Source organism: Eurosta solidaginis, chromosome 4 (assembly GCF_040869045.1).
Source record: "Eurosta solidaginis isolate ZX-2024a chromosome 4, ASM4086904v1, whole genome shotgun sequence".
In the NCBI taxonomy this organism is placed as follows: domain Eukaryota; kingdom Metazoa; phylum Arthropoda; class Insecta; order Diptera; family Tephritidae; genus Eurosta; species Eurosta solidaginis.
This window is the reverse complement of record NC_090322.1, coordinates 163110589-163121956: the sequence shown is the minus strand read 5'-3', so window position 1 is coordinate 163121956 and position 11368 is coordinate 163110589. Positions and strand designations below refer to the sequence as shown.

The 11368-nt window shown below is 36.9% G+C and overlaps 1 protein-coding gene across 4 annotated transcripts; it reads right to left on the bottom strand.

Moving 5' to 3' along the window:
• Nucleotides 1–2725: 2725 nt before the first annotated feature.
• On the bottom strand, nucleotides 2726–10737 carry caz (cabeza). 4 transcript variants are annotated; one of them, XM_067783604.1, is made up of 7 exons: nucleotides 10597–10737; nucleotides 10398–10529; nucleotides 10264–10336; nucleotides 8642–8676; nucleotides 3975–4120; nucleotides 3414–3907; nucleotides 2726–3346 (listed from the first exon to the last, which is right to left on the bottom strand). In XM_067783604.1, the coding sequence occupies exons 1-7, from the start codon at nucleotides 10601–10603 to the stop codon at nucleotides 2983–2985; spliced, it is 1251 nt and encodes a 416-aa protein (XP_067639705.1). In that variant the 5' UTR covers nucleotides 10604–10737; the 3' UTR covers nucleotides 2726–2982. The 4 variants fall into 4 exon arrangements, with proteins under 4 accessions (XP_067639705.1, XP_067639704.1, XP_067639707.1 ...); XM_067783603.1 differs by having other exon boundaries at nucleotides 10398–10541; nucleotides 10597–10698; XM_067783606.1 differs by lacking the exon at nucleotides 8642–8676.
• Between the last annotated feature and the right edge of the window lie 631 nt (nucleotides 10738–11368).

Sequence of the window (11368 nt, the reverse complement as noted above, 5' to 3'; positions counted from 1 at the left end):
AATATTTCAATTGATTTACTTAAACCAGCAAACATACTTATTAACACTAATTTAAATACAAATACATTAAACAACAAAAAACAAAAAAAGGTTACATTTAATATTAATTAATAATTTGTTTGTTTCAAATATTCTTGGAGGGGGAGTAAATATAGTGTTAACTACTTTGTACTCTTTTACTTTAATTTTTAAAATAATTTTTATTGAGTTTTCGTGTTAACTTAAAATTTTTGAATAACTTCAAAAAAAGAAAATTCTAATTAGTTTTGAAAATATCTCAACTCAAAAATAAACAAAATATAAATTTTTAAAAATAAAATAAATATTAGGTTAACCACCAAACCCACCAACCATCTCTTTAATTGTAATGTGGAACCAACGCCTCTAACACCCCTTTCCTTATGGTCCACCCCTGTTGAAACGGCAAGTTTCCTTGGACTCCCGTTAGAGGATATTGATGACAATTTGTGATCGGTTGCGCCTGTTAGGTGGGGCGAAGCATTGCTACAACACCAACAACAACGAGCTTAAAGGATTGGCTTTGCATCATCAGTATCGGTTTGACGTTTCACAACAGTAGTACGTCCTGGATTTAAAAGACCCAAGCATCGTTTTTGGTAAGTTCTTCCCTTCTTTTGGATGTGTCCATTTGGGTTTGTCAATACCAATGTTTTCCCGCAAGTACATTCGGTTCTGTTTTGTTGGTCCCATTCGTTCCATCAATGTTTGCCCCATCTACCGCCTTCGACTTTTGTCTTTAGCGAATCTCTACCATTCGCTTACTGCTGAACCCCTTCACGATAAAGACACTCCCTCAGCGGGTTAGGGGGTCAGAATAAACCCGCGGTAGGTATGCCTGTCGTAAGAAGCGACTAAAATACCAGATTCAAGTTGTGTAGAGCAACCCTTTCAGGTTGCCAGCGCAATATATAGCCTCTCCAAACCCAATTGTCAGCCTCACCTGTCCGTGGCGAATCCTGTTTCATAACAGCCGAGGCTCCGGCGACTCCGAACTCCTCATGGATCTAGGGGGCTGGAAGGGCGGGATGGCCAAGAACGTCGCATGTGGTCATAACAAATCGTTCCCGAGATGGTCGGGCTTGTTACCGGAACGTACCGGATCTGCACCCAGTAAAGGACCATCAACATCGCAAACACTCCAAGGCCTTCGGGGAGTGTCCTTATCGCTACAACAACAACATCAACAACAACAACATCAACAACAACAACAACAACAACAACAACATAAGGACACTCCCCGAAGGTTTTGGGGAGTGTTATCGATGTTAATTGTCCTTTGCCGAATGCATATCCGATAAGTTCCTCTCCAAATAGAACCGATCACCTGATTTTTAAAGTATCGTAGTATCATCCTGCATCTCTTTCTATCCGCGGAAGATACCGGCTATATGCGTCGCTTGAACATCTTGTCAAAACGCTGCCAAAATGCGAAAAAGTAGCCATCTTGAACATCCTGTCATGCAGTTGACATTTCACATTTGTGTTGTCCACAACGATTAATAGCATTTATTAATTTCGAGATATAGACTTCCTTCCATATATCAAAATCATCAGTATCAAAAAAAAATTTGATTGAGCCATGTCCGTCCGTTCGTTAACACGATAACTTGAGTAAATATTGAGATATCTTCACCAAATTTGGTACACGAGCTTATCTGGACCCAGAATAGATTGGTATTGAAAATGAGCGACATCGGATGATAACCACGCCCACTTTTTATATATATAACATTTTGTAAAACACAAAAAACCTGATTATTTAGAAAATAATACACCTAGAATGTTGAAATTTGACATGTGGACTGATATTGAGACTTGGTAAAAATTTGAAAAAAACTTTTAAAATCGGCGTGGCACCGCCCACTTGTGATAAAATCAATTTTACAAGTATTATTAATCATAAATCAAAAATCGTTAAACCTATCGTAACAAAATTCGGCTGAGGTTGCCTTTACTATAAGGAATGCTTTGAGAAAAATTGACGATATCGTTTAAGGACCACGCCCACTTTTATATAAAAGATTTTTAAAAGGGTCGTGGACGAATAAAATAAGCTATATCTTTGCAAAAAAGAGCTTTATATCAATGGTATTTCATTTCCCAAGTGGATTTATAACAGTAAATAGGAAAAACTTCAAATTTAAAAAAATGGGCGTGGCATTAGGTTTGTCATTTCGTGTAAGGTAACAACCTTATAGAAACTTCGTTTTACGCTGATGTAAATTTCCATCAGCTATATCTGTCAATTGATGACTCAAATGACTGATAGATGTCTAGCAGGGCCTTTTATGACTAAGCAATTTTCGATGTTTCGGGAGCCATAACTCGAAGAAAAATTAAGGGATCGTAATAAAAATGGGGACACAAATTTTCCCAAAAGTTTTGGGGAGTGTTATCGATATCGTCAAAGGACCATGACGGATATAGATCTGGAACGTACCGGTAACAAAGCCCGGCAAACAAAGCCGGCCCATCTCGGGAACGATTAATATGACAATATTAAATCTTCTAGGCCATTCCCCACCCCCTAGTACCATGTGTATTATACATTTATATTTGTAGTTGGATCCCACTCGCTTAGGTGAGCTTGCCACGGCACTCTTGTGAATAGCCCAAGTATTTCTCTCTTGTTTGATGTCCTCGAATACTGTTTCCGTACACAGACAATCTACGTTTTTTAACAGTCAAACTTTGATGTAATTAATAATAATATTTTTTTGGTCATTCAATTAAAGGGTTACGTCTGCTTTATTTTTCAAAATTTTGCGTACCGTAATACACAGTTGTCATCATTAAATACGTTTATGTTTTACAATTGTCTGTACTTTCATTGCAAACTATTCATACACATTTGTTTAAAATAATTAAGATCTTATTGCAATACAATTTGCATTACTTAAAAAATGAAAATGTTTTCTAAATTTAAATACACACTTAGAAAAAAAATATTGGAATAAAAAATTAATAAGGTCGAGGGCGACCGCCACCATCACCTCGCACTGGACCACCGCCACCACCACCCTCTCGTCGACCACCACCCATACCACGGCCACCGCCGCCACCACCTCCACCCCCACCACGGCCTCCGCCACCACCACTGAAGCGATTAAATCCTCCACCACCACCGCCTCCTCCACTGCCGCGATCTCTGTTACCAAAGCCTCCGCCACCACCACCGCTACGATCACCATTACCGTAGCCACCACCACTGCGGTCACTATTACCGTAACCGCCACCACCGCCACCATATCCACCACCGCCGCCGCCACCACCGTAGCCACCACCACCACCTTCATTTCCGCCCTCACTTTTAGGTGCTTTACATCTGTTTTAAATAGAAAAATCGATCCAATTACTTAGTAGAAATGTTATGTTAACTATTAAAGAAGTACCTATTGCATTCATTGCGCCAAGCAAAGTTCGTATTATTACAACTGCTACACTTCCAATCACCTTCGCGTTGTGGTGTGTTTGGAGCACCACCGCGGTCTCCACCACCGCCAGGTCCACCCATTCGTCCACGACCACCACGGTCACCACCACCACCACGATCACCGCCGCCACCACCACGGCCTGAATCGTAATCACTGCCCGACCCACCACGATCAAATCTACTACCGCCACCACCACCACGGCCGCCACCACCACCGCGACCACCAAAGCCACCGCCACCACCAGCACCACCACCACGTGTTTTCCAATTGTTTTGGCGTTGCGCTAGTGAAACTTTAATTACGCAGCCATTAAAATCACGTCCATCAAACCATTGAATAGCTGATTGGGCGGCATTTGTATCATCATAGGTTACAGTAGCTTCGCCTTTTGAAAGACCAGTGTCTTTATGTTTGTACAACCAAATTTTGGGTTTCATAGTACGCTTGTCTTTCTACAAGTAAACATTTTAAACCAAGCATGAAATAGTAAAGACGAAAATGGAGAATTTTGAAACCAACCTTAATTATGCCTATTGCGCCGAAATGCGTTTCTATTGCCATTTCATCGGTTGCAGGATCCATTCCAGAGACAAAAATTGTATCTTCTTGAGTCACCATTTCGCCACCAGAACCACCACCGCCGCCGGCACCTCCACCGTATCCGCCTAAAAGTATATTCTTAATTTTAGCATAATTTTCTATTGAGGATAAAATTTAATTAATATAATATTAATTTTTATAAGCTATTTTGAATCACTGTTTGGATGTAGTTCAGGTATGATAAACCGAACTATTGGATCATGTAAAACAATGTGAAGAGAGAAACAGTTTACGTTTTATGCATTAAATTGAATGAAGTTTTTTTGTTTTTGGTAACACAGTGCATCAACCATTTTACACCTTGACCCCCGAGCCCTAATTATAACAAGAGTTAAAAGTATTTTTTTTTTTGCATGTATAAAATGTTAAGTCCGAAAATTTGTTTATATGTTTTATCACCAAATCTTGAATATATTTTACATACAAGCAGTATATATAAACCGTAAGCAAATGTGGGTACATAAACAATATTCTGGCTTGTTGCTACAGATATAAAACTTATTTATTTTTGCTTTTTTAAACAGCACTCACACTTAGCAAGCTTTCACAATATTTAAGGCCTGAGACATAATTATTATATTTGTAAAAGGGCGGTGCCACGCCCGTTTTTTTAAATATGAAGTTTTTCCTATTTATTGTTATAAATACACTTGGGAAATTAAATACTATTGATATAAAGTTTTTTTTTGCAAAGATATAGCTTATTTTATTCGTTGTTGTTGTTGTAGCAATGCTTCGCCCCACCTAACAGCCGGGACCGATCACAAATTGTCATCAATATCCTCTAACGGGAGTCCAAGGAAACTTGCCGTTTCAACAGGGGTGGAACATAAGGAAAGGGGTGTTAGAGGCGTTGGTTCCACATTACAATTAAAGAGATGGTTGGTGTCATGTGGGGACACATTGCAAGCGGGGCATACATTTTGTATGTCGGGGTTGATTCTGGATAGGTAAGAGTTTAACCTGTTACAGTATCCAGAACGAAGTTCAGTAAGAGTGACACGCGTTTCCCTGGGGAGTATGCGTTCCTCTTCCGCGAGTTCTGGATACTTTTCTTTAAGTACTGGATTCACCGAGCAATTCCCGGCATAAAGGTCCGACGCCTGTTTATGGAGTTCACCAAGGACCTGCTTGTTTTTTCGCTTCATACGGCTGGGTTCTCAGGTGCCGTATTTCCTCAAAATGCTTACGGAGATGACTCCGTACAGATGTCTGTTGGGATGCTCAGGTTTCTGGGTATTCAACAGGAACTGTTTGGTCAGCATCTCATTTCTCTCCCTGATGGGGAGTATTCTCGTCTCATTATGCAGATGGTGTTCTGGGGACATAAGAAGACAATCCGTGGCAATTCTGAGAGCAGTATTTTGGCAGGCCTGTAGCTTCTTCCACTGGGTAATTTTTAGGCTTGGCGACCATATGGGTGACGCGTAGCACGTAATCGGCTGGCTAATTGCTTTGTATGTAGTCATGAGCGTTTCTTAATCTTTTCCCTAGGTACTGCCAGCGAGGGATTTGAGGATTTTGTTACGGCTCTGAATTCTCGGAACAATTGCGGCTGCGTGCTCACCAAAATGTAGATCCTGATCAAACGTCACACCCAAGATTTTGGGGTGTAAGACAGTCGGTAGCGTATTGCCATCGACGTGGATGTTCAAAATGGTCGACATTTGGGACGTCCATGTTGTAAATAAGGTCGCGGTAGATTTAGTCGGTGATAATGCCAGGTTTCCCGAGGCGAAAAAACTGGAGAGATCAGGGAGGTAGCCGTTCATTTTATTGCATAGCTCATCGATCTATTCGTCCACGAGCCTTTTAAAAATCTTTTATATAAAAGTGGGCGTGGTCCTTACCCGATTTCATTAATTTTTCTTGAAAGAATTCCTTATAGATAAAGCAACCTCTCCGCCAAATTTTGTTACGATAGGTTTAACGATTTTTGATTTATGATTAATAATATTTATAAAATTGATTTTAATACAAGTTGGCGGTGCCACGCCCATTTTAAAAAAAGTTTTTCAAATTTTTATCAAGAATCTCAATATCAGTCTACACGTCAAATTTCAACATTCTAGGTGTATTATTTACTAAATAATCCGGTTTTTTGTGTTTTCCAAAATGTTATATATATATAAAGTGGGTGTGGTTATCATCCGATTTCGCTCATTTTCAATACCAATCTATTCTGGGTCCAGATAAGCTCGTGTACCAAATTATTTCAATATTTACTCAAGTTATCGTGTTAACGGACGGTCGGAAGGAAGTCAATCAAATTTGTTTCGATATTGATGATTTTGATATATGGAAGTCTATATCTCTGTCGATACCTTTAGAACCAACCGTTATCCAATCAAAGTTAATATACTCTGTGTGCAAAGCACGCTCGAGTATAAAAAGTACTTGCATTGCTTAACATAAATGTGCCTGCAAGTACTTTTCTTTAACTTCCCTTCTGTGATTGTGGTTTAAACTATCCTTAGCAGATTCTTTTAGACTGCTACATATTAAATATATATGTGTATAACAAATCATTTTAAGTTGCCTCACTAGATTTCTATTTTCATTTCAGACCAAAGCAAATCTAATAGAGGTAAATAATGGTCTCATCAGAATGGACTTTTTTTGTATAGGTGCGTTCATCACAATCTTATGCATGACAGTAACATCGCCATAATCACGAAATATGTTGCGGTTTGAAATATAAAGCAACTTCAGACTTAGTATTTGAAACTTTTATCGCCTTGCCCATTCACATACATTTCGCGAAGCACTGTTATAAACATTCTTAGTACAAGAAAAATACTTGCTAACATATTAACAGCTGAATTCAGTAAGCCGTCTATAGTCACAATTAGAGACTATTTGGCGTGAAAACCAGTTTTTAGACAATTCGCTATTATATGAGCTGTCTTGTGTCTCCAATCTCACAAAAGCAGTCACTAATTTGAGGTGGGTCTGGGCAGATCACAAAAATGAAAATTTCGGAAAAAGTATGAAAATTATTTGCCAAAAACGCTTTAACCAATATTGTTTCATTTCTAAAATTAGCAACGGAAGAAATTAAAAACAAACAATTTTAAAAACAAGTTTAAAAAAAAAAAAAAAATCGATATCAATATGGTGACGCTGAGATTCGAACCTTCACACTATGTGATTTTCTCTACAGAAATGGGAGCGATGACTTTGCAAGATCAGCCACAACACCACACAACGTTACATTGTATGAGTAAATTGACCTTTTGGTGAGTTTTTTTTATTGAATACCGAAACTAGCACAGTTCGTTATTCGCGTGGAAAACTGGCACCTTTCACAAACTATTGAAAAGTGCTAGTTTTCCACACGAACATGAACTGTTTTAGCCTTCCATACCAATTTGAAACGTGTCCGACTTCTTCTCTATTTTACCTCGTGGAATGTTCACATATAAAAAATTAAAACGTAACATAAATGAGCCTTAAAAATAAAATTTAAAAAACCCTAAGATATTGTAAAAAACGTTCGGGTAGTGTACTATGATTTTCAGATCAAGCTATATGTAGTATGTTTTTTTTTGCAGGAACCCCTACCTAATGTTTTGGACAAAAATGTTCTCTAAACATATTAACACACTACCAACTTCTTAATATCCTGTTATTTTCATAATTTACCATTGATTTTATATATTATATTTATTCACAAACAACACAAATGTTTCAGAACATTATTATCCATGAAAAACTCTTACAAAGTATATAATGTCTTTGCTGAGGCATGAATTCCAAAAGTTCGCAGGCGAAGTTTTTATGTAGTACGCCCCCTAAATTGGTACTTAGTACAACTTTCAATGGCGAGTGACCAAAACAAACAGGAAAACTTTCGTTTAAATTTGGTAAGTAAAAAAAAATTTAGTATCATTTTAGAAAATGTTTACATTTACATAGTTCAAACTCTTAATTTTATCAATTTCACAACTTTTTACCTTTCATTGTAATCTTGAGGCAGGGAAATGGAAACTCCCTCCTTTTCTACACATAAAAATTCGAAGATTTTGACCCTTGTTATTGAACCGTTTGCATTTTATCCATTTGACTTTCGTTGTACTCTTTTGATAACTAAAATGTAGTGTGGTACCAAAATATAGTTTTAATTGATGCGAGTAGGCACATTTTTTCCTAACGCAGTTATCTGGAGTAATAAATTACATATTCTCTACACGCTGTTTTAGAGATAACAGTTTTAAACCTATAAGTTTGGTATACTTCACCACTTAATATTTCTAAATATAATTTTAAATTTGATAAAAAAAAAATTTGAACTTGGATACCAAGTTATGTATACTTAAACCTAGATCTTTATAGTATCTGTAATATAACTTTGATTTGAAATCTTTGAAGTTTAACTGCTTGACTTTGGACTCAACCCCTGTAAGAAACTGTGAAAAAACACTCCCTCCTAATTTGATATATCAACTTTAAATACAAAGAATGCTAGTCATGCATTTTTTTGTTTACCGAAAATTATTCACGGATAAAAAAAAATTAAGTAGTAAATGAATTGATTTTATACTTTACACAATTTTAAGCAATTTGTTGGTTTGCTTTTATTTTACCTTTATTGTAGCCATCCTTGCTGCCGCCTCCGTTTCTAAAATAGGATACCAAGACTCATTTTAATTTGCATACTAAGTATGATTTGCAGTGTAGTTACTGAGTACATATTGTAAGTTTATATATCTATACATCGATTAAGATCGCAAACACAAGCAAGTACCACTCTCGAGCCATCTGCCTAATTTGTAGTATTAAGTTTCTGACATTCAGCATTGTAATCCGAAGAACAAGTAAAGTTGCTGGTAATCCATATGAATTTTTAGTGAAAATCTCCATAAAACAGTATACATTTTTTTTGCTTCTTTACCATACACAACATAGTACTCAACTTTAAACCACGTTTGAAGGTATTGAACTTTGTCAGTGAGTTTGCTGCTTCTCACACAGAAACAAATGAATGTTAAATAACAACCACCGCATCTTGTATAAATTTTTTAGTAGTACCTTGTGTTCAAAAATTCACTCTTTGTTTGTTAACACCTTTAGCCTTAAAATTACTTTTGAAGAAGTTGCATAAAATCATTTATATTGATACCAAAAATCAAGAGTATTGGAAAATTATATATGGGCTATATACACATAGGGAATTTATTGCTTCTCTACCGTAAATACCATTGTTGAATAATGGAACTTTATAATTGTAAATACTAGTGTGTTTTAACCAGTTCAACAAAAGTTCTTTTGGAGCTCCATTTAAGAATGTGTAAATACCAATGCCGCCTGTCATACTCAAATACAACAAATATTTTATTGTACGTATATTTAGTACTTTTCCTTTATTTCCGATAACATGTATATGTACTTTTATGTTGATGTTGTTATATGTATACAAAAACAGTTTGTGTATATGGTAGCACATACAAATTTGTTTTCAATCCAATATTTCTGGCACCATAACCAGTAAAAGTTTCCGTGACATTTGAAAACTTTAACCGCTAACTTATAAACGATATTGAAGATGTTGGATAAATGGAGGCAAAGACAGGTGATAATTTATTTCATTAACCCCTACATGCGTATGTATGTACCCCTAAATTATTTCATCACATTTTTACGGAAATATTAGACTCCAAAGTTTAGTATTTTAGCACGCTTATAGTAGCTTCACTTGTATGTATGCTTGTTTGTAACTCTCTAGGCTAGGCGCGCCAAGGAGAGTTAGAACCATATATGGGCAATTATTGAAGACTAGCGGCAGGGGTTACATCAACTCTACAAATCGAATTATGCTTAATAGCGGAGACACGAACCTCTGTGATACGAGTAATACTACATTTATCCTTAAAGCAACTAATATGGTTGCGAACTAAAGCCCATTTTCGCTCTATATATCGACCATTAAAATTCGACATTGTCCTTTGCTTAATCAGGAGAAAACAGTTGAGAAGCAAAAATCCCATATAAAGTTGTTCATTTATTTTACGTATACTTAAAAGGGATGTATACGTACATGACCTTCCGGCAGCACAGAACCCCTAACATACTTTGCGAATTCGAGTTTTTATTTTCTCTATAAAAATAGTTTTCCCTTCTGTTCCTTATTTCTGAGGATTAAGCTCTTCGATGGACCTTAGCTTGTGAATTTTTCTTTATAGAAAAACTTAAAGTAGCAGATACATACCCATAACCACCTCCTCCGCCACTTCCGCGGTCGTTCCATCCACCTCCACCACCACGGCTGCCGCTATCATAACCTAAAAAATCGTACCCGTATTATCTTTCGTAATTTCTTTTGCAATAAATATTTATATGTACCTCCTTTATTGTAGGATGATGATTGATCGTTATAACCACTTTTTGGTGCCATTTGCTGCTGGAAATTTGGCGGTGGTACAGAGAAGTTATTATAACCTCCTCCTCCACCAGCGCCTCCCCCATAACCACCTCCTGCATTATAATCAATATTAATATTGGAAGCTAATCGACAATGTAATAGTTTAAGCAATATACTCACTATCCATTCTAATTACTTAGTAAACAATTATATCCCTTCTTTGCTAAAAAAAAATGGTAAAGTTTTCAAGACTTTCACAAACCACGCCACAAGAAGAAAAATTACGAATTGATTAAAAATGGCGTTTGCCGTACAGGGTTGCCTGGGCAAAATGGTAACCGGTTGATGCTGCCACATCTGTAGCAATTAAGTTTACACTATGGGCACATCCCCCAATTTGCTGGTAGACTATTTAATCAAGCTTATAGCATAGCTCTCCACTTAAGTTAAGGCTGCTCTACGCAGCACTGCACTTCACTGCAAAATATTCTTTTTACTTATTTATTTCAAATTTGATCAACTAGCAAAAAAGCCGCGTTGGGAAGTATCACGCAGTGCTGCTTTCGCTAGATGTGAATTACCGCGCGGCAAAATATATTTCCAAAATGCAAATAAACAAAGTACAGCTAATTACATATTTTAATAATTATAAATAAAAAAAATTGAATATCCTTTATACTGACTACATACAAATGTAGTAAATTTATTTGGGGTGAGTTTTTTGGCGCCAATTGACAAAACTAAGGGACATTAACCATCCCTCACCGCCTTCTTCATTTCAGAGGGGGTCCCTTTACTTCCCTGCTGCTAAATGTGGTTGTCGATGGGGATAATTACGAGGCGGAATGTCATCATCTATTGGCATTATATCGAGCCAACCTCTTCTTCGCATAAAAATGAAACTATTGCGCTTTCAAACCCTATGCCGTCCATTTTGCAAACAAAAACATAC

Excerpts from the sequence above, each read along its gene's own strand:
- caz (XM_067783603.1), bottom strand. Across the intron at positions 4,121-8,641 it reads CAAGGATGGCTACAATAAAG|GCGGATACGGTGGAGGTGCC; the intron begins GTAAAATAAAAG and ends ATATACTTTTAG. Across the intron at positions 3,347-3,413 it reads TGGCGCAATGAATGCAATAG|ATGTAAAGCACCTAAAAGTG; the intron begins GTACTTCTTTAA and ends TATTTAAAACAG.